Raw genomic sequence first — 21,902 nt, 5'->3', positions numbered from 1 at the left:
CCGTGGATCGTTTCCGTCGCGTCTGTTACCCGCTGCATCGTCAGATGACGATCCGGGAGGCGAGGATAGGGACGGCGCTGTCCGTGTCTGTGTCCCTGCTGGTGTCGTGGCCTCTGTTCGTCATGACAGGGTTGAGGACGACCGAGACTACTGTCGAGGGTCTTTACGGGAAGGACTGCTCTTTTTCGGATGAGTTCAAGGACACGGTGTACCCTAAAGCCCTGATCGCGGTTCTGGGGGCCGGGTTCGTTGTGATGACGCTCGTCCTCATGGTGCTCTACGCCAAGATATGGCGGGAGGCGCGGACGCACAGCCGGTCGTTGCGCTCTAAACGCTTCCAATTCAAGGTCATGGCTTCTTCTTCATCTTCTCCCACCACCGCTTCACTTCCGGGGTCGCCGACCAGTTTGAGTTCCATCAACATTAGCATGACTTCCTCCACCTCCCCTTCCCTGACAAGTACTGAAAGATTGGGACGCACTGATGGCATCAGCATGAGTGGCGTTAATTCTTCACATTCCACAACCAGCACAGGACGGTTGCGAAGCGCTTCTAAAAGCGAAAGCGACCTCACCGTTATTTCCCCACGGTGTTCAAGCGCCTCTTCCAGCGGGGAACCTTCATCAGACAAAGATACCACCAACACTAAGAGGTTATCCATCATCTCTCGACACTCCAGTCTGGAAACGCTACCAGAGAATGCAGCTGCCAGGGGTTTTAAAAACACGTCCATGACGATGAAGAAGAAGAAGAAGAAAAGATGTCTGTGTTGCTCTTGCTGCAGTGAACACAAAGACTGGAGCCTGGACAAAGCCACGCTGGTCGCTTTCGCCGTGACTGTGACTTTCGTCCTCAGTTTCCTCCCTTACCTGACTCTGATGGTGGTGCGAAGTGTGAAGCGAAACTTTGACCACTCGCTCAGCGGCTCCGCAGAGCTGAACGCGTACAACATTTTCGTGCGGTCCTACTTTGTGAACTGTGGCGCCAACCCCGTCATTTACGGCGTGATCAACGCCAGGTTCCGGCGGGAATGCGTCGCTCTGATGGACAGGCTGCTGAGCTGCTGCTGGCGTTGGTGGCGTTGTGTCTGTTGTTGGAAGGGGGGGTCGTCTTCTGGGGGGAAACTGGGCTGATGTGTTGGGGGCGAGGGTGTGGGGAAGGGGTTTATGGGGTGGGTAGGTGTTAGGTTGGGGTTGTGTGTGAGAGAGAGAGAGAGAGAGAGAGATTGTGTGAGAGATTGTGTGTTGTGTGTGACAGACAGATCCGGCTGGAGAGAGAGAGAGAGAGATTGTGTGTGCGTGAGAGAGAAGGTGTGTGTGCGTGAGAGAGAACGTAAGAACGCAAGAACGCAAGAATTTTATTGTATAGGCCATATGACCCGCTACAACAGATCGTGCGGACAATGACAGAGTGAACCTTTGTTATAGCAGACTATGAACATAAAAAAAAGAAAAAAAAAAAGCATTAACGACGTCGGTTTGCATAATAAATGTTTCTTCCAAGGTCATGGAGGCAATGCTTGTCTTGCATCAAATGCTGAAACCTAGTCATCGACGGATAAAGCGTGTATTTTTGGAGAATATACTTCTGTCGTAAGTCATTCAGTTCTGTGCAGTGGAAAAGAAAATGCAGTTCCATTTCTATAGCATTGTGGCAGAATGAACATGTGAGATCTTGCTCTGATACAGCAGTGTAACGTTTTTTGTGTGTCTGTAGTTCGGATATACCAAATCTAAATCTTATCAGGATGTCACGGATATGTTTGTTCGTAACTGTAGTGAAGTAAGCTTCCAAGGATACTGATGTTTTGAATGCGTGAGAGAGAGAGAAAGAGAGAGAGAAAGATTGTGTGTGTGTGTTATGTGTGAGACAGAGATGGAGAACATCTTAAAGTGTGGCAGTGTGTAAGTGTGCATGTGTGTGTGTGTGTGTGTGTGTGTGTGTGTGTGTGTGTGTGTGCTGTTGATTCTATTTATCAATTTTTTCTGATGCTTTATTGACAAACCCATGTGTGGAAGTATGTTTTATTTATGACTGAGACAACAAATAAAAGTGTGCCATTGTGTATGGCTGTGAGTGTGTTTATCTGTCCGCATCCGTGTGCATGCGTTAGTGTGTGTGTGTGTGTGTGTGTGTGTGTGTGTGTGCGTGCGTGTTTGTGTGTCTGTGTGCTCTGTTAATTGTATGTTAATTTCCTGTTATGGTCTATGTGACGAATGCATGTGTGGAAGCTTGTTTTATGTGGGAGACAACAAATAATGGTGTGCCATTGCATTTGTGTGTATGTTTGTGAGAGTGAGTGTGTGTGTGTGCGTGTGTGTGCATGTGTGTGCACACATGCATGAGTGTGTGTGTCTACTTTCCGTAGAAAACATCATTTGTACACTTAATCCATGTATGTTTGTTCAAACGTTTTCCTTTTTGATGCACGAAGTCGAAGACATATACACACACATAAGCATGCACGTTCGGGTTCTTGTTGCTTATAGTCCAGCCGACCGCACAAGGCCATATCAGGACTGTCAAACCATACAAATGCTCAACCGCATCAACACGACAAAACTGTCACATTTACGAACAACAGGCAAAGCCTTCAAGACTTACTTGTGCTTCGCGCTTTATCCAGTAAAGGAATCATGATGAGAAAAAAAAAAGAGAGTTAAAAAATCGTTGAAAAGTGCTCTGTATTAAATATGATATGTAAGATGAACTTGGGAGAGAAAAAAAAAGGCATGTGAGCGGGATCGAACTCCATCTGTTGAGTTGTGCTGCAAGCAGACCAATCCCCAAGACTGTGGCACACCTGACGTCAAATGACTAAATTTAAAACTGACGGCGATGTTGACGTTTTCTTCTTCCTGTGATAAATAGATGTGATTGTAGTGGACGTGATAACGCCGTTTAAATCATGTTTTTTGTGTGTTTTACCATATCTCGATTATTCGTCTGTATCTGTACGTGCCTGTGTCTCTATCCATGTCCCTGTCTCTGTCCGTGTCCGTGTCTCTCTCTGTGTCTCTGTCTGTATCTCTGTCTCTGTCCGTGTCTCTGTCTCTGTGTCCGTGTCTCTGTCTCTGTGTCCATGTCTCTGTCTCTGTGTCCGTGTCTCTGTCCGTGTCTGTGTCTCTGTCCGTGTCTGTGTCTCTGTCCGTGTCTGTGTCTGTGTCTCTGTCCGTGTCCGTGTCTCTGTCCGTGTCCGTGTCTGTGTCTCTGTCCGTGTCTGTGTCTCTGTCCGTGTCTGTGTCTCTGTCCGTCCGTGTCTGTGTCTCTGTCCGTGTCTCTGTCTCTGTCCGTGTCTGTGTCTCTGTCCGTCCGTGTCTGTGTCTCTGTCCGTCCGTGTCTGTGTCTCTGTCCGTGTCCGTGTCTCTGTCCGTGTCTGTGTCTCTGTCCGTGTCTCTGTCTGTATCCCCTCCGTGTCTGTGTCTCTGTCCGTGTCTGTGTCTCTGTCCGTGTCTCTGTCCGTGTCTCTGTCTCTGTCTCTGTCCGTGTCTCTGTCTCTGTCCGTGTCCGTGTCTCTGTCCGTGTCTCTGTCTCTGTCCGTGTCTCTGTCTCTGTCCGTGTCTCTGTCTCTGTCCGTGTCTGTGTCTCTGTCCGTGTCCGTGTCTGTGTCTGTGTCTCTGTCCGTGTCTGTGTCTCTGTCCGTGTCCGTGTCTCTGTCCGTGTCTGTGTCTCTGTCCGTGTCTCTGTCCGTGTCCGTGTCCGTGTCTCTGTCCGTGTCTGTGTCTCTGTCCGTGTCTCTGTCTCTGTCCGTGTCCGTGTCTCTGTCCGTGTCTCTGATCGTGTCTGTGTCTCTGTCCGTGTCTCTGTCCGTGTCTGTGTCTCTGTCCGTGTCTCTGTCTGTGTCTCTGTCCGTGTCTGTGTCTCTGTCTCTGTCTCTGTCCGTGTCTGTGTCTCTGTCTCTGTCTCTGTCCGTGTCTGTGTCTCTGTCCGTGTCTCTGTCCGTGTCTGTGTCTCTGTCCGTGTCTGTGTCTCTGTCTCTGTCCGTGTCTGTGTCTCTGTCCGTGTCTCTGTCTCTGTCTCTGTCCGTGTCTGTGTCTCTGTCCGTGTCTCTGTCTCTGTCCGTGTCCGTGTCTGTGTCTCTGTCCGTGTCTCTGTCTCTGTCCGTGTCCGTGTCTCTGTCTCTGTCTCTGTCCGTGTCTGTGTCTCTGTCCGTGTCTCTGTCTCTGTCCGTGTCCGTGTCTCTGTCCGTGTCTGTGTCTCTGTCTGTGTCTCTGTCCGTGTCTCTGTCCGTGTCCGTGTCTCTGTCCGTGTCTGTGTCTCTGTCCGTGTCTGTGTCTCTGTCCGTGTCTCTGTCCGTGTCCGTGTCTCTGTCCGTGTCTCTGTCTGTGTCTCTGTCCGTGTCTGTGTCTCTGTCCGTGTCTGTGTCTCTGTCCGTGTCCGTGTCTCTGTCCGTGTCTCTGTCTCTGTCCGTGTCTCTGTCCGTGTCCGTGTCTCTGTCCGTGTCTCTGTCCGTGTCTGTGTCTCTGTCTGTGTCTCTGTCCGTGTCTGTGTCTCTGTCCGTGTCCGTGTCTCTGTCCGTGTCTGTGTCTCTGTCCGTGTCTCTGTCCGTTTCTGTGTCTCTGTCCGTGTCTGTGTCTCTGTCCGTGTCTCTGTCCGTGTCTGTGTCTCTGTCCGTGTCTCTGTCCGTGTCTGTGTCTCTGTCCGTGTCTGTGTCTCTGTCCGTGTCTCTGTCTCTGTCCGTGTCTCTGTCCGTGTCCGTGTCTCTGTCCGTGTCTCTGTCCGTGTCTGTGTCTCTGTCTGTGTCTCTGTCCGTGTCTGTGTCTCTGTCCGTGTCCGTGTCTCTGTCCGTGTCTGTGTCTCTGTCCGTGTCTCTGTCCGTTTCTGTGTCTCTGTCCGTGTCTGTGTCTCTGTCCGTGTCTCTGTCCGTGTCTGTGTCTCTGTCCGTGTCTCTGTCCGTTTCTCTGTCCGTGTCTGTGTCTCTGTCCGTGTCTCTGTCCGTGTCCGTGTCTCTGTCCGTGTCTCTGTCTGTGTCTCTGTCCGTGTCTGTGTCTCTGTCCGTGTCTCTGTCTCTGTCCGTGTCTGTGTCTCTGTCCGTGTCCGTGTCTCTGTCCGTGTCTGTGTCTCTGTCCGTGTCTCTGTCCGTGTCCGTGTCTCTGTCCGTGTCTCTGTCCGTGTCTGTGTCTCTGTCTGTGTCTCTGTCCGTGTCTGTGTCTCTGTCCGTGTCCGTGTCTCTGTCCGTGTCTGTGTCTCTGTCCGTGTCTCTGTCCGTTTCTGTGTCTCTGTCCGTGTCTGTGTCTCTGTCCGTGTCTCTGTCCGTGTCTCAGTCCGTGTCTGTGTCTCTGTCCGTGTCTGTGTCTCTGTCCGTGTCTCTGTCTCTGTCCGTGTCCGTGTCTCTGTCCGTGTCTGTGTCTCTGTCCGTGTCTCTGTCTCTGTCCGTGTCCGTGTCTCTGTCTGTGTCTGTGTCTCTGTCTGTATCTCTGTCTCTGTCCGTGTCTGTGTCTCTGTCCGTGTCTCTGTCTCTGTCTGTGTCTGTGTCTCTGTCCGTGTCTCTGTCTCTGTCCGTGTCCGTGTCTCTGTCTGTGTCTGTGTCTCTGTCCGTGTCTCTGTCCGTGTCTGTGTCTCTGTCCGTGTCTGTGTCTCTGTCCGTGTCTCTGTCCGTGTCTGTGTCTCTGTCCGTGTCTCTGTCCGTGTCTGTGTCTCTGTCCGTGTCTCTGTCCGTGTCTGTGTCTCTGTCCGTGTCTGTGTCTCTGTCCGTGTCTCTGTCCGTGTCTGTGTCTCTGTCCGTGTCTCTGTCCGTGTCTGTGTCTCTGTCCGTGTCTCTGTCTCTGTCCGTGTCTGTGTCTCTGTCTCTGTCCGTGTCTGTGTCTCTGTCTGTGTCCGTGTCTGTGTCTCTGTCTCTGTCCGTGTCTGTGTCTCTGTTCCGTGTCCGTGTCTGTGTCTCTGTCCGTGTCTGTGTCTCTGTCCGTGTCTCTGTCCGTGTCCGTGTCTGTGTCTCTGTCCGTGTCTGTGTCTCTGTCCGTGTCTGTGTCCGTGTCTGTGTCTCTGTCCGTGTCTGTGTCTCTGTCCCTGTCCGTGTCTCTGTCCGTGTCTGTGTCTCTGTCCGTGTCTGTGTCTCTGTCCGTGTCCGTGTCTCTGTCCGTGTCTCTGTCTCTGTCCGTGTCTCTGTCCGTGTCCGTGTCTCTGTCCGTGTCTGTGTCTCTGTCCGTGTCTCTGTCCGTGTCCGTGTCCGTGTCTCTGTCCGTGTCTGGGTCTCTGTCCGTGTCTGTGTCTCTGTCCGTGTCTCTGTCCGTGTCTCTGTCCGTGTCCGTGTCTCTATCCGTATCTCTTTCCGTGTCTGTGTCTCTGTCCCTGTCTCTGTCCGTGTCTGTGTCTCTGTCTCTGTCTGTGTCTCTGTCCGTGTCTCTGTCTGTGTCCGTGTCTCTGTCTCTGACCGTGTGTCTGTCTGTGTCTCTGTCTCTGTCCGTGTCTCTGTCTCTGTCCGTGTCTGTGTCTCTGTCTCTGTCCGTGTCTCTGTCTCTGTCTGTGTCTGTGTCTCTGTCTCTGTCCGTGTCTTTGTCTCTGTCTGTGTCTGTGTCTCTGTCCGTGTCTCTGTCTCTGTCCGTGTCCGTGTCTCTGTCCGTGTCTCTGTCCGTGTCTCTGTCTGTGTCTGTGTCTCTGTCCGTGTCTCTGTCCGTGTCTGTGTCTGTGTCTCTGTCTGTGTCTGTGTCTCTGTCTCTGTTCGTGTCTCTGTCTCTGTCCGTGTCTCTGTCCGTGTCTCTGTCTCTGTCCGTGTCTCTGTCTCTGTCTCTGTCCGTGTCTCTGTCCGTGTCTGTGTCTCTGTCTCTGTCCGTGTCTGTGTCTCTGTCCGTGTCCGTGTCTCTGTCTCTGTCCGTGTCCGTGTCTCTGTCTCTGTCCGTGTCTCTGTCTCTGTCCGTGTCCGTGTCTCTGTCTCTGTCCGTGTCCGTGTCTCTGTCTCTGTCTCTGTCCGTGTTTGTGTCTCTGTGTCCGTGTCTGTGTCTCAGTCCGTGTCTCTGTCTCTGTCTGTGTCTCAGTCCGTGTCTCTGTCTCTGTCCGTGTCCGTGTCTCTGTCTCTGTCTCTGTTCGTGTCTGTGTCTCAGTCCGTGTCTCTGTCTCTGTCCGTGTCCGTGTCTCTGTCTCTGTCTCTGTTCGTGTTTGTGTCTCTGTGTTCGTGTCTGTGTCTCAGTCCGTGTCTCTGTCTCTGTCTGTGTCTCAGTCCGTGTCTCTGTCTCTGTCCGTGTCTCTGTCTCTCTGCTGTCGTCCTTGTCCTCAATAGAAGCGAAAAACATCAGTCGACATAATTATTGCTGAGGTCATTACCAAAAACGGCAACAGTAACGATAATCCCGGAGAGAGAGAGGGAGAGAGAGAGACAGTTGGGGGGTGGGGCGAGGGAAGGAGAGAGAGGGGGGATGTAGAGAGTTAGGATAGAGAGAGAGGGGGGAGTATTACGTGTGAGAGAGAGAGAGAGAGAGAGAGAAGGAGGGAGAAAGAAGGGAGGGAGGGAAGGAAGGTGAGAGTGTGTGTGAAAGAGAGAGAGAGAGGGGGGGGAAGAGAGAGAGAGAGAGAACGAGAGAGACAGACAGACAGAGACACAGAGCCACAGACACAGACACAGACACACACACACACACACACAGACACACACACAGAGACACACACACACACACACACACACACACACACACACACACACAGAAACGTTGAGAGAGGGCGGAGAGAGACGCACACAGACAGACAGAGACAGAGAGACAGTACACAGTCAGCTGATTGACATTGATCACCATGTTATGGTTCAGTGACGGAAGCCACGAAGACACAGCTGTCTGATCAGATTGACATGGTCGATAACTTTGTTATGGTCCCCTCTCTGATGGGATGACCGCTCCACAGATCTGACCGGTGTATCATGATGACGATGATAATAATAACGATGACGATGATGGTGATGACGATGATATGATGATGATTATAATAACAATGATAATAATAATGACAATAATGATTATAAAAAAAAAAAATGATGATGATAATAATGATAATGATAATGCTGCTGCTGCTACTACTACTACTACCACTACCACCAATGATAGTAATAATAATAGTAATAATGATGACATAGTAGTAAAAGTAGTAGTAGTAGTAGTGGTACCAGTAGTAGTAGTGACGATGATGATGATGCTGGCGATGACGATGATGATAATGGTGATAATAACAATGGTAACACTGTTGCTGCTGCTACTACTGCTACTATGACTACTGATAGTAATAATGATGATATAGCAGTAAAAGTAGTAGTAGTAGTAGTAGTAGTGATGGTGGTGGTGTTGGTGATGCCGATTTTGATAACGATGATGATAATAATGATGATGATTAGAAGAAGAAGAAGAAAAATGATAATAATAATACTAATAATAATAACAATGATAATGATGATAACAGTAATAGTAATAACAATAACATTAATAGCAGTAGTAGTAGAAGTAGTGGTAGCAGTAGTAGCAGCAGGTGGGGAGCCATTTTGCAAAGAGGTAGAGATTTTTTAAGACCAGACTTGAAAAGAGACTTCGTGTGTATACACAAGCAGAAGATCAAATACGCACGTTAAAGATCTGTAATCCATGTCAGCGTTCGGTGGGTTATAGAAACAAGAACGTACCATGCACACCCCCGAAAGCGGAGTATGGTTGCCTATATGGCGGGTTAAAAACGGTCATACACGTAAAAGCCCACTCGTGTATATACGAGTGAACGTGGGAGTTGCAGCCCACGAACGCAGAAGAAGAAGAAGGAGACTTGAATGAACAATGTAATCCAATAAACAGCCTGTTGTGCAAATGATTCCGTGTTTGTAAAACGCATAGAGCTTGGGGCTTTAACTGAGAACAGGCGCGAAACTTATAAGTATTACTATTATTATTATTATTATTATTAGAGTGAGCGTTACATGTAGCCAACCGCATAACCGTTTCGATAAATATCCTTCGTGGGTTTTGGACTTTTTTAAATTTTATTTATTTATTTTTTTAAAGCCCATGGTCCTTTTTTGACCAATCAGAAAACGCGTATTCTGTCGAACCATCACGTGAACTTCGCTTTCGTCCTGTTTTTGTGAATGTTTAATGTGTGTGTGTGTGTGTGTGTGTGTGTGTGTGTGTGTGTGTGTGCTAAATATAAGTCCCACAGCTGCGTTATGAGATAATAAGTTGAACTTTCCTTTTGACCACTGATAAGTAATTCGTTTCATTACCACAGCAAACGAGTGTCCTGTGTGTGTTTGTGTGCGCTTGGCAAGTCGAGAGTTGCAACAATTGACATCAAACGGAACCAGATGTATCCGGAATCTCTCTCTCTCTCTCTCTATCTCTCTCTCTCTCTCTCTCTTTCGCTCTCTCCTCTCTCTCCCCCCTCTCTCTCGCTCTCTCCCTCTCTGTCTCCCCCACAGAGACAGACAGACAGAAAGAGAGAGACAGAGACAGAAGTAGAAAAGGCCGTTGTAATTAATATCTCAGCTCGTGACTTGGTGGAGCATGGGGCTATGTGGCTCGCTGTGTTTTCCTCTCTCTGTGTCTGTGTATGTGTGTGTGGGTGGGTGGGTGGTAAGTGTGTGAGTATGTGTGTGTGTGTGCGCGTGCGCAACAAGAGTGCAAAAAAAGGTCTTGCTGAATCAACTTTGTCAGTTGGGGAATTACTACAGTGGTGGTTTGGGGGAATGTGTGACAAGGTGTTGTGACTTTCTTTTTGCAGTAAGTTTTTTTGTGTTTGTTCGGTATTGTTTTTGGTGGAGGGGGTGGGGGGGGGGGGTTCTTCTCCTGTTTTTGTTGTTGTTTTTCGTCAAATGGTTCGTCTGGTTCGTTTGAGAGCAGGTAAGTTTTTTTTTTGTGTGTGTGTGTGTGTTGGAGGGTTGGATGTATGTGTGTGTGTGTGTGTGTGTGTTGGAGGGTTGGATGTGTGTGTGTGTGTGTGTGTGTGTGTGTGTGTGTGTGTGTGTGTGTGTGTGTGTGTGAATAGAATAGAATAGAATACTTTTATTGTCATAAAGCCTTAAAGTTTATAAGACACAATGAAACATAAACATAAGCATATTATTAAGAAGAGAAACATTCATGAACAAAATTTCGCCAGCCTTGGCTGTATTTCTGTTAGAAGGATCAATTCACTAGGCTTTGCATTTGGACGACATATATCGATTAGGAATCTGTGTCTGTAAGTATTGTACTTTTCACAATTGTCTAAAAGGTGAATCTCATCTTCTAAACTGTTACAAGTATCACACAGTCTTTGTTCTTTCGGTGTATTTTCATATCTTCCCTGTTCGATTTGTAAGTCATGGGCGCTGATTCGTAACATGGTCAGTGCTTTCCTGTGTTGTGTATTTGCTGTATTCTTTAAATACGGTTCAATTTTATAATTTGTCACAGCCTTCTTGTAAAATTCTAATTTAGATGAACTGTCATGTTTCCATTTCCAAAATTTTACGTATTCATTTTCAAGCTTCTTGGATATAGCATACTTTAATCTTTTAACACTAAAAGTGAACTGATTTTTTCAAACATGTTCTAATCCAGTGCTAGTTAATACATTTCTTATGAAAAGTAGCCACTGAACATTTTCATTTGTTTGACGATACATGCATTTATATGTTGTGTACACAAGTGAATTTTGAGGAAGCTCTAGTATGTGTATCCAATAGCCAATAACTTGACATATCATTTTTAGGCTAATAGGGAATCTTCCCAATTCTCCTAAAACGGTGAGAACCATTGCTCTTTTATGTATACCAAGTAATTGCTTACAAAACGTGACATGAAGTCTTTCATGTGAAGTTTTGTTGAAAAGACAATTACTGAATAATTCGAAGACATTAAACGATACATCTCCTGCAACATCATATGGAAACCAAACTTCTGCTCCATATGTTGAAATAGGCGTTATCAAAGTATCATATAACTGACACATGATATCTGTATTCATATTTGTATTACGAAATGTTCTGAGTAGCACATGTAGAGCCTTATTTGCTTGATTTTTAAGATGACCTTGTGCTCGACTTAAGCTGCCATTTCTATGAAATATAACCCCTAAATATTTATATTCTTCTGCTGTTTCAATTATGTACTCTCCACATTTAAAATGTAGGGATATTTTAGGGGCAGTTTTTGAAAAAAAACGATTACTTTTGTCTTTTCTGTATTCAAACGTAAGCCCCATTGACTGCAGTAAGAGTGTAAAATGTTAAGCTTTTGTTGCAAGCCGTCTTTAGATAATGATAAAATAACTAAATCATCTGCATATAAAAGATATGGGAGTCTAGTAGATGAAGTGTGGTGAATTGTTGGGGAGTTCAAATCTGTCACATCTGTGGTAATATCATTTATGAAAATATTGAATAGAGTTGGGCTGAGTGTATTTCCCTGATGTACCCCCTTTCGAATAATAAATTCTCTGCTGAAATGATCTTGTGATTTTGCGTAGATTTTAGCGTTCGTATACATATTTTTTATGATATTAAAACATTTACCTTTTATTCCTATTCGGTGTAGCTTCAGCATCATTGCATCATGCCAAACACTGTCGAACGCTTTTTGAAAATCAACAAAACAACCATATAGTCAACTGTTTTTTCTTTTTATTATCTGATCTACTAGCTTTTTTAAAACAAAGATTTGATCAGTGGTTCTATAGTTTTTTTTCGAAATCCGGCTTATTCTTTGATCAAAACGTCGTTAGTCTCCAGATATTCATTCATTCTTATATTCAGGATTGTGCAGAATATTTTACCTAATGTATTGAAAAGAACCCATGGCAACGACAGTGTTGTCCTCTAGCGAATTCTGTAGAAGAAATGCACTCTGATAGGTACACAAATATATATACATGCACTCAAGGCCTGACTAAGCACGTCGGCTTATGCTGCTCGTCAGGCATCTCTGCTTAGCAGATGTGGTGTAGCGTATATGGATATGTCCCAACGCAGTGACGCCTCCTTGAGAAACTGAAACTGGATACTAATACTATTATCATCATGATCACGACTATTATCATTATCATTATTACTATCATTCTCATTTTATCACCATTATCATCATCATCGCCATTCTTCTTCTTCTTCTTCCTATCATCATCATCATCATCATCATCGCTATACTTCTTCTTCTTCTTCTTCTGATTATTATTACTATTATCATTATTGTTATCAGCAGCAGCATCGCCAAACTTCTTTTTCTTATCATCATCATCATCACCATCGCCATACTTATTATTATCATCATCATCGCCATACTTCTTCTTCTTATTATTATTATTATTACTATTATCATTATTGTTATTATCATCATCATCATCATCATCATTCTTCTTATCATTATGAGCATTGTTGTCATCATCATTATCATCATCAAAATCATTATTATCATTACTATTATCAACATCATCATCATTTCACGTTTACACACTCTCTTTCCTTCTCTTTCCAGGTGACGCTGGACAACAACAAAAACCCCAGTCAGCCAGCTTCCTCCCCCCACCCCTAACACCCTCAGCCCTGAAATGGAATGGCCCACTTTTCTGCGGTCGTCAGCTTTGAATGACACCTCCTGGAAACTGAACCTGATCTGAGCAGCGACATTTCAACAGCCTCTGATCAACGCCACGACGTGGCCCGGAGTTCCGTGGAGCAGCAGCAGCAGCGGCAACAGCAGTGGAACTACTGCCATCAACGAGACATCGTCCACAGCAGTGACAATGTCGGACGCGGCCTCACAAAACGAGACGACAGGGAATTACACCGTAGCAGCAGCAGGAGGAGATCTGTGGGAGGAGAACGAGGCTTTCGCGAGGGCCGTGATCCCTTCAATGTTGTACGTGGCCGTGCTGATGGTGCTCGTCGTCCCTGGCAACAGTCTGGTGGTGTACGTGTACGGGTTCCGGTTCCGAAGCGCCACCCATCACTTCCTCATCGTCAGCCTCGCCGTGTGCAACCTCCTCATTGGCCTCATCGCCATGCCCACAGAAATCACCGATCTGCGTTTCCACCTGACCTTCTCCTCGGACTTCGCTTGTCGCTTGCTTCGATTCTTGTCGCTCTTCTGCTCTCTCGTCGCCAACTGCATCCTCGTCGTCATCGCCGTGGATCGTTTCCGTCGCGTCTGTTACCCGCTGCATCGTCAGATGACGATCCGGGAGGCGAGGATAGGGACGGCGCTGTCCGTGTCTGTGTCCCTGCTGGTGTCGTGGCCTCTGTTCGTCATGACAGGGCTGAGGACAACCGAGACTACTGTCGAGGGTCTTTACGGGAAGGCGTGCTCTTTTTCGGATGAGTTCAAGGACACGGTGTACCCTAAAGCCCTGATCGGGGTGCTGGGGGCCGGGTTCGTCGTGAAGACGCTCGTCCTCATGGTGCTCTACGCCAAGATTTGGCGGGAGGCGCAGACGCACAGCCAGCCGTTGCGCTCCAAACGCTTCCAGTTCAAGGTCATGGCTTCTTCTTCATCTTCTCCCACCACCGCTTCACTTCCGGGATCGCCGACCAGTTTGAGTTCCGTTAACATTATCATGACTTCCTCCACCTCCCCTTCCCTGACAAGTACTGAAAGATTGGGACGCACTGATGGCATCAACATGAGTGGCGTTAATTCTTCACATTCCACAACCAGCACAGGACGGTTGCGAAGCGCTTCTAAAAGCGAAAGCGACCTCACCGTTATTTCCCCACGGTGTTCCAGCGCCTCTTCCAGCGGGGAACCTTCATCAGACAAAGATACCACCAACACTAAGAGGTTATCCATCATCTCTCGACACTCCAGTCTGGAAACGCTACCAGAGAATGCAGCTGCCAGGGGTTTTAAAAACACGTCCACGACGATGAAGAAGAAGGAGAAGAAAAGACGTCTGCGTTGCTCTTGCTGCAGTGAACACAAAGACTGGAGCCTGGACAAAGCCACGCTGGTCGCTTTCGCCGTGACTGTGACTTTCGTCCTCAGTTTCCTCCCTTACCTGACTCTGATGGTGGTGCGAAGTGTGAAGCGAAACTTTGACCACTCGCTCAGCGGCTCCGCAGAGCTGAACGCGTACAACATTTTCGTGCGGTCCTTCTTTGTGAACTGTGGCGCCAACCCCGTCATTTACGGCGTGATCAACGCCAGGTTCCGGCGGGAATGCGTCGCTCTGATGGACAGGCTGCTGAGCTGCTGCTGGCGTTGGTGGCGTTGTGTCTGTTGTTGGAAGGGGGGGTCGTCTTCTGGGGGGAAACTGGGCTGATGTGTTGGGAGGTGGGGGGGGGGGAGTGGGGAAGGGGTTTGTGGGGTGGGTAGGTGTTGGGTTGGGGTTGTGTGAGAGAGAGAGAGAGAGAGAGAGAGAGAGATTGTGTGAGAGATTGTGTGTTGTGTGTGACAGAGAGATCCGGCTGGAGAGAGAGAGAGAGAGAGAGAGATTGTGTGTGCGTGAGAGAGAGAGTGTGTGTGTGCGTGAGAAAGAACGCAAGAACGCAAGAATGCAAGAATTTTATTGTATAGGCCATGTGACCCGTTACAACAGATCGTGCGGACAATGTCAGAGTGGACCTTTGTTATAGTAGACTATGAACACAAAAAAAATTTTTTTTAAAGCATTAACGACGTCGGTTTGCATAATAAATGTATCTTCCAAGGTCATGGAGGCAATGCTTATCTTGCATCAAATGCTGAAACCTAGTCATCGACGGATAAAGCGTGTATTTTTGGAGAATATACTTCTGTCGTAAGTCATTCAGTTCTGTGCAGTGGAAAAGAAAATGCAGTTCCGTTTCTATAGCATTGTGGCAGAATGAACATGTGAGATCTTGCTCTGATACAGCAGTGTAACGTTTTTTGTGTGTCTGTAGTTCGGATATACCTAATCTAAATCTTATCAGGATGTCACGGATATGTTTGTTCGTAACTGTAGTGAAGTAAGCTTCCAAGGACACTGATGTTTTGAATGCGTGAGAGAGAGAGAAAGAGAGAGAGAGAGATTGTGTGTGTGTGTTATGTGTGAGACAGAGATGGAGAACATCTTAAAGTGTGGCAGTGTGTAAGTGTGCATGTGTGTGTGTGTGTGTGTGTGTGTGTTGTGTGTGTGTGTGTGTGTGTGTGTGTGTGTGTGTGCTGTTGATTCTATTTATCAATTTTTTTCTGATGCTTTATTGACAAACCCATGTGTGGAAGTATGTTTTATTTATGACTGAGACAACAAATAAAAGTGTGCCATTGTATATGTCTGTGAGTGTGTGTATCTGTGCGCATCCGTGTGCATGCGTTAGTGTGTGCGCGCGCGCGCGTGCGTGTTTGTGTGTGTGTGTGTTCTGTTAATTGTATGTTAATTTCCTGTTATGGTCTATGTGACGAATGCGTGTGTGGAAGCTTGTTTTATGTGGGAGACAATGAGACAACAAATAATGGTGTGCCATTGCATTTGTGTGTATGTTTATGAGAGTGAGTGAGTGTGTGTGTGTGTGTGTGTGTGTGTGTGTGTGTGCATGTGTGTGCACACATGCATGAGTGTGTGTGTCTACTTTCCGTAGAAAACATCATTTGTACACTTAATCCATGTATGTTTGTTCAAACGTTTTCCTTTTTGATGTACGAAGTAACACACACATAAGCATGCACGTTCGGGTTCTTGTTGTTTATAGTCCAGCCGACCGCACAAGGCCATATCAGGACTGTCAAACCATACAAATGCTCAACTGCGTCAACACAACAAAACTGTCACATTTACGAACAATAGGCAAAGTCTTCAAGACTCACTTGTGCTTCGCGCTTTATCCAGTAAAGGAATCATGATGAGAAAAAAAAGGAGATTTAAAAAATCGTTGAAAAGCGCTCTGTATCAAATATGATATGTAAGATGACTAAATCTAAAACTTACAGCAATGTTGACGTTTTCTTCTTCGTGCGATAAATAGATGTGATTGTAGTGGACGTAATAACGCCGTTTAAATCATCTTTTTTGTGTGTTTTATCATATTTCGATTATTCTTTTATTTCGGCGGTAACAGAGACATTGCCATCTCCTTCAAGCACATCGCAACACATGGCAAATCTCTAGATCTGCACAAACCAGTCTACAACAGGCTGAAAGAAACGATCGGTTCAATTTTTCTCTTATGTTCATTCCAGTTAATTCAGTGTCCACTTTAGAATACTTCCCTGTAGTAAACACGTCGATGGTGTAGTTAGTATCACTGTAGGTGTTCTGTCCAGAATTTGTATTTCTTTTCTTTTAATTGTGAACAAGAAACACGAGGTCATGTCGTCTTCGAAAACTACCCCACCGTTGCGTTTATGTCATAAGTGGCTATAGCAACGTATTCTACAGATACAGATACAGATACCTACCTTCTAGTCGGCCAAACTCTGTGGAAAGCGGTTTTTACAATTTTCGGATTTCGGAATACGTCTCAACGAAATAAACCGTTAATGATTCGGAAATACGGCTTAATTCGGGAGACTTACAACCGGTTATTGGTACGACTGAAGATTTTTTTTCATACTATGTTTAAGCCAATTTTGGTATTGGCAGACAAAGTATTTCCAGAGAAAATGGCAATGTTAAAGTTTACCACACACACACACACACACACACACACACTCGTCTAATATCACTTACAGTGAAAAGACGTTAAACTAAAGAACGAACACACACACACACACACACACACACACAACCGAACACCGAATTAAAACATAGACTCACTTTGTTTGCACAAGTGAGTCAAAAACCACTGAGACAAACCCACAAACACAGTTCATGACACAGTATCCCAACCATTTAGCTCCTTATGGCAAATAAGACTAGGCTAAGGACGCCAGCCATTCTGCTTAATATATCATCCCTAGATTATAAAAAATCGTAAAAAAGGAAAAAAATCAATACTTCAAAGCCAAACAAAAAATACATTAAAAGGACCATATATCTATAGGCAAATAACACTGCAGAATGGGCAGCTAGTGCCCATCCAAGTGTTTACATATCACTACCTAATCACCAGAGCAAAACAGCACAGACAGTACATCACAGACTGTGGAAAAGAGAAAAAAGTGTCAAGGCTTGCTTGAAAAAAGACTGGGAAGGCAGAAAAAGTAGACAACAGTGAAGAAAGAAAAAAGACAGAAACAATGAGAGTGATAGAAAAGAGGAAATTTCTAGCACAGAATTTCCAGACGCATGCACGCTCCATGCATAAAAACACATTGTAATTTGTTGCACATCAATGGACATTTATATTTATTAAACAAAAGCCTTGCAAATTCGTGGAATTCTTTTGCAGTACTGAGCGTGGCTTATATTATCTCATTCTCATTGCTAAGCATAGCAGCTTGGGTCAACTGTTTCATTTTGGTTCCTGGTTTCCACAATCTTTTATTTATGCCTTTGATCGTTTGGTAGTTTATTACTTTAAGAGCAAACAGTTCCACAACAATGATGAAGAGACAAGGGCTTAGGGGGATCCTTGTCTGATCCCTCTCTGTGTGATAAACCATGTTAATAGCCACTTTCCATTCTGTACAAAACATCCAGTATTTTTAATCACTACTGATATCAGTCTTTCGAAATGAGAACAAAAAAATAAATCTACCAGGTGCTTCCTCAAAACATATTATGAGATAATGTCAAATGCTTTTGTGAAGTTCAAAGAAATGAAAGATCCTGGTTTGTTATCATCGTTGAGATATACAGCAAACAATCAAACAGTCTAAAATGTAAGGCTAAAGCATTCTTTTCTTTTCACAAGCGCATTTGATCTTTTCAATATAGGTTATAATACAGTTACACACATACATGCATGCAGACTGTATGCTGCCATCTCCATCTCTTACCCATCTCCTCCACCCCCATCCCCCCAAAAAAAGAGATAAACAATCACACTAACAAGTACAGAGGAGAAGAAGGCTGACACATGTATTGCAACGTATGCATCATCTGTAGCAAAAATAATAATAATAATAATAACAATAATAATAATAATGCAGATACTGACGCTCACACCTCCAAGAATGTAGCTCGTGGGGACTGTATTTTAACAAAAAAGTTATTCTTATTCTTGTTGGTTACAGTCCAGCCAACCGCACAGAGCCATACCAGGACTGTCAAACCATACAAATGCCCAACCGCATCAACACAAACCTGTCACATCTACAAACAAAAAACAAAAAAACACTAATCCAAACCCACAGTTCATGACACAGTATCCCAAACCACTTAGCTCCTTATGGCGAATTAGACAACGCCATGCTGAGGATGCCAGCCATTCTGCTTTATTTATCATCTCCAGATTACAAAAAAAAAAAAAAAAAAAAAAAAAAAAAAAAAAAACTAATACTTCAAAGCTGAACAAAAAATATATACAAAAGGCCATACAGGCGAACAGTGCAGAATGGGCAGCAAGTGCCCATCCCAGTGTTTACATATCACTACTTAATCGCCAGAGCGAAACAGCACAGATAGTACATTATAGACTGCAGAAAACAAACAAAAAACAAAAAAAAAGTGTCAAGGCTTGCTTGAAAAAAGAAAGGGGAATGGACAGGGAAGGATGGAAACGGGAGACAACAGTGAAGAAAGTTAAAAAATAAATAAATAAAAAAAAGGCAGAAATAAAGAGAGTGATAGAAATGAGGGAATTTCTAGCACAGGGTGCTATTTATACTGAGAGACCCCCGGCATCCCCACGGGGGAAAAAAGTTATACATACGTAAGGATACACGCATCATGGACACCGTATGGAAACAAGCATGTACTGCACACACACACACACACACACCTGCACATTCACACGCATGACTGGCAGAAGTTCTTTATGGTATTATTGCACCCATTCAAGACACCTGTTTAAAAAAGTTAAAGTGCTAAAAGCTTACACACACACACACACATACACACACACACACACACACATGCATAGAAATCAGCATAATCATTCACAACACACATTGTTACACACACACACACACACACACACACAACACATGCACATGCTGATTTATAACTTTGAACCGTTTCACGTAAAACACATGCAAACACACATATTAACACAGAATCACATCAATGTACAGACAGCAGTACTCGTGGCCAATGATTGGCACTTCCAGCATCATCACTCTCACAGCTCAAACAAGCATCAACAAATGCAGTATTCAGTTTACCACAGCTCTTATCTTTTATAGGTACTTTCACTCAGCTCCAAAACCCTTGTCAGTGGACTCTCTCAGTCTTTGGTTCCATTTGGTCCGATTTTCAGCCTACCATCTAATTCATTTCAGACTAAACGTTGCTCTACAGTCAAGCGTGCATATGCTTCAGTAATGTGACAATTAAAGCATATAATTTATTGACAGCGATTTGATGCAGCCTTGCCTGCACAAAAACGTATCATCACGCGTGACCCGAGAACGTTGATAGTTTTTGACTTTTTGCTTTCGTTATCAGTTGTTTCACTTGTTAGATCAATGTCTTCTCTTTTTACGAAGTCCATAAAGTAATTCTCTTTAAAAATATCTAGTATTTGTTTCAAATTCAACTCCCCATTTACCTGTTCCCCGCCAACTCCCCATTTACCTGTTTCCCCCCCATCTCCCCATTTACCCGTTCCCCCCCAAAATCCCCATTTACCTGTTTCCCCCCCATCTCCCCATTTACCTGTTTCCCCCCCAACTCCCCATTTACCTGTTTCCCCCCCATCTCCCCATTTACCTGTTTCCCCCCCAACTCCCCATTTACCTGTTTCCCCCCCCATCTCCCCATTTACCCTGTTTCCCCCCCAACTCCCCATTTACCTGTTTCCCCCCCCATCTCCCCATTTACCCATTTCCCCCCCAACTCCCCATTTACCTGTTTCCCCCCCCAACTCCCCATTTACCTGTTTCCCCCCCCAACTCCCCATTTACCTGTTCCCCCCCCCCCCCAACTCCCCATTTACCTGTTTCCCCCCCCAACTCCCCATTTACCTGTTCCCCCCCCCCCCCAACTCCCATTTACCTGTTTCCCCCCCCAACTCCCCATTTACCTGTTCCCCCCCCCCCCCCAACTCCCCATTTACCTGTTTCCCCCCCCAACTCCCCATTTACCTGTTTCCCCCCCCCCCCCAACTCCCCATTTACCTGTTCCCCCCCCCCAACTCCCCATTTACCTGTTCCCCCCCCCCCCCCCCAACTCCCCATTTACCTGTTTCCCCCCAAACTCCCCATTTACCTGTTCCCCCCCCCCAACTCCCCATTTACCTGTTTCCCCCCCCAACTCCCCATTTACCTGTTCCCCCCCCCCCCAACTCCCCATTTACCTGTTTCCCCCCCCCAACTCCCCATTTACCTGTTTCCCCCCCCCCCCCAACTCCCCATTTACCTGTTTCCCCCCCCAACTCCCCATTTACCTGTTTCCCCCCCCAACTCCCCATTTACCCGTTTCCCCCCAACTCCCCATTCCCCCCCCCCCCAACTCACCATTTACCCGTTTCCCCCCAACTCCCCATTTACCCATTCCCCCCCCCCCAATTCCCCATTTACCTGTTTCCCCCAACTCCCCATTTACCATTTACCCCACTCCCCCTCCCCTTCTAAACAATAATACTTAAATGTAAAAACATCAATACTCTAAAAAAAAATGTCTATAATCAATGGCATATGTGACGGGACATTAAGCAAAATCCCTCCTCCTCCTCTGACGCTTGTCACTGTTGCATATAGTCCTGCCCAACGCACAGGTTCATATCAGGACCACCAGACTACGTAAAAAATACAACAGCGTTAATGGGCGAACGTCCACACTGACATGCCTAAAAATATGTCACGGCAACGTTTAAAAATTCATCCATATAAAAACCACGCTGCACAGAGCCACTGTCAGTTTGTTCATGGCACTACTAACACAGTCTGTATTCTGCCACCCTTCGCCAAATCAAGACGCTCACCAACACTTCTTGACGCCGTCATCCACTTTTCACCAGAGGTAGATCACCACCAGAATTCCCGCAACTCTCACAGAATTCTCAGAATACCATCAATCACCCCTATTCCGTGAATTCTACAGAACTCTCAAAGAATACCACTGAAAAGAATTCACGGAATTGAACATAACCTTTCACAATCCACTGTGAGCTATGTTCCACACACAGACACAGGCACACACACAACACACACACAAAACGTGGCGAAAACTGATCAGATCAAATCAATAGCACTTGCTTATAGCCCTCATCTTCAACACACGGACACACACACACACACACACAAATCATCAAAACATGACAAAAAACTGATCAAATTATTCGACACACAGACATGCACAGTCATCGTAACTTGACAAAAACTGATCAAACCAAATCAATATCAGTTGCATGTAGCCCTTATGTTCAACACACAGAGACAAACTCACAGAGACTAATCACAACTTGGCAAAAACTGATCAAACTAAATCAACATCAGTTGCTTATAGCACCTATGTTCAACACACAGACACACACACAGACAAACACACACACAATCATCACAACTTGGCAAAAACTGATCAAATCAATTCGCTATCAGTTGCTTGTAGGCCTTTTGTTAAACACACAGACATAGACAAAGACACACACACACACACACACACACACAATCATCACAACTTGGCAAAAGCTGATCAAATCAAATCAATACCAACAGCTAAAATCCCAGCCAACGCACAAAGGGTCCAGTTCAGGGCTGGCTGACTACCCATCAAGGTCTTAAAACTGGCGGAAGAAAACACAAAACAATGTTAAAAGGTCATATAAAAAATATTTTTTAAAAACCAGAAAGACCGATCCATCCGCCACTAGCCCAGTCCACCAAAAACTGATCACTTCACAATGCCTCCATGGTCCTCCAGTCCCTGTGAGTTGGGCTGCAGGTTTCTCAGGATCTATTTTCCACACACACACACACACACACACACACACACACACACACACACACACACACAAATCATCATAA

General features: G+C 45.6%; 2 protein-coding genes across 2 annotated transcripts in view; both read left to right on the top strand.

Moving 5' to 3' along the window:
* LOC143276882 (uncharacterized) overlaps positions 1-1,133 on the top strand; it is an 11,466-nt gene extending 10,333 nt beyond the window's left edge. The window contains exon 2 of the mRNA XM_076581539.1: positions 1-1,133. This exon is cut by the window's left edge and continues 669 nt beyond it. Coding sequence (XP_076437654.1) covers positions 1-1,133 — 1,133 coding nt within the window.
* Positions 1,134-9,739: 8,606 nt separating this feature from the next.
* LOC143276786 (uncharacterized) lies at positions 9,740-14,211 on the top strand. The gene is made up of 2 exons (XM_076581434.1): positions 9,740-9,803; positions 12,414-14,211. Exon 2 carries the CDS (start codon positions 12,682-12,684, stop codon positions 14,194-14,196), a length of 1,515 nt encoding a protein of 504 aa, XP_076437549.1. The 5' UTR covers positions 9,740-9,803; positions 12,414-12,681; the 3' UTR covers positions 14,197-14,211.
* Positions 14,212-21,902: the final 7,691 nt, after the last annotated feature.

The sequence above is a fragment of the Babylonia areolata genome, chromosome 33 (assembly GCF_041734735.1).
Source record: "Babylonia areolata isolate BAREFJ2019XMU chromosome 33, ASM4173473v1, whole genome shotgun sequence".
Taxonomy (NCBI): domain Eukaryota; kingdom Metazoa; phylum Mollusca; class Gastropoda; order Neogastropoda; family Buccinidae; genus Babylonia; species Babylonia areolata.
The sequence above is the reverse complement of the archived record's forward strand: the minus strand, read 5'-3'. Positions and strand labels throughout refer to the sequence as shown.

What these genes read in the sequence shown, in the direction of transcription:
- LOC143276786 (XM_076581434.1), top strand. Translation starts at nt 12,682, where the DNA reads ATGTCGGACGCGGCCTCACAAAACGAGACGACAGGGAATTACACCGTA.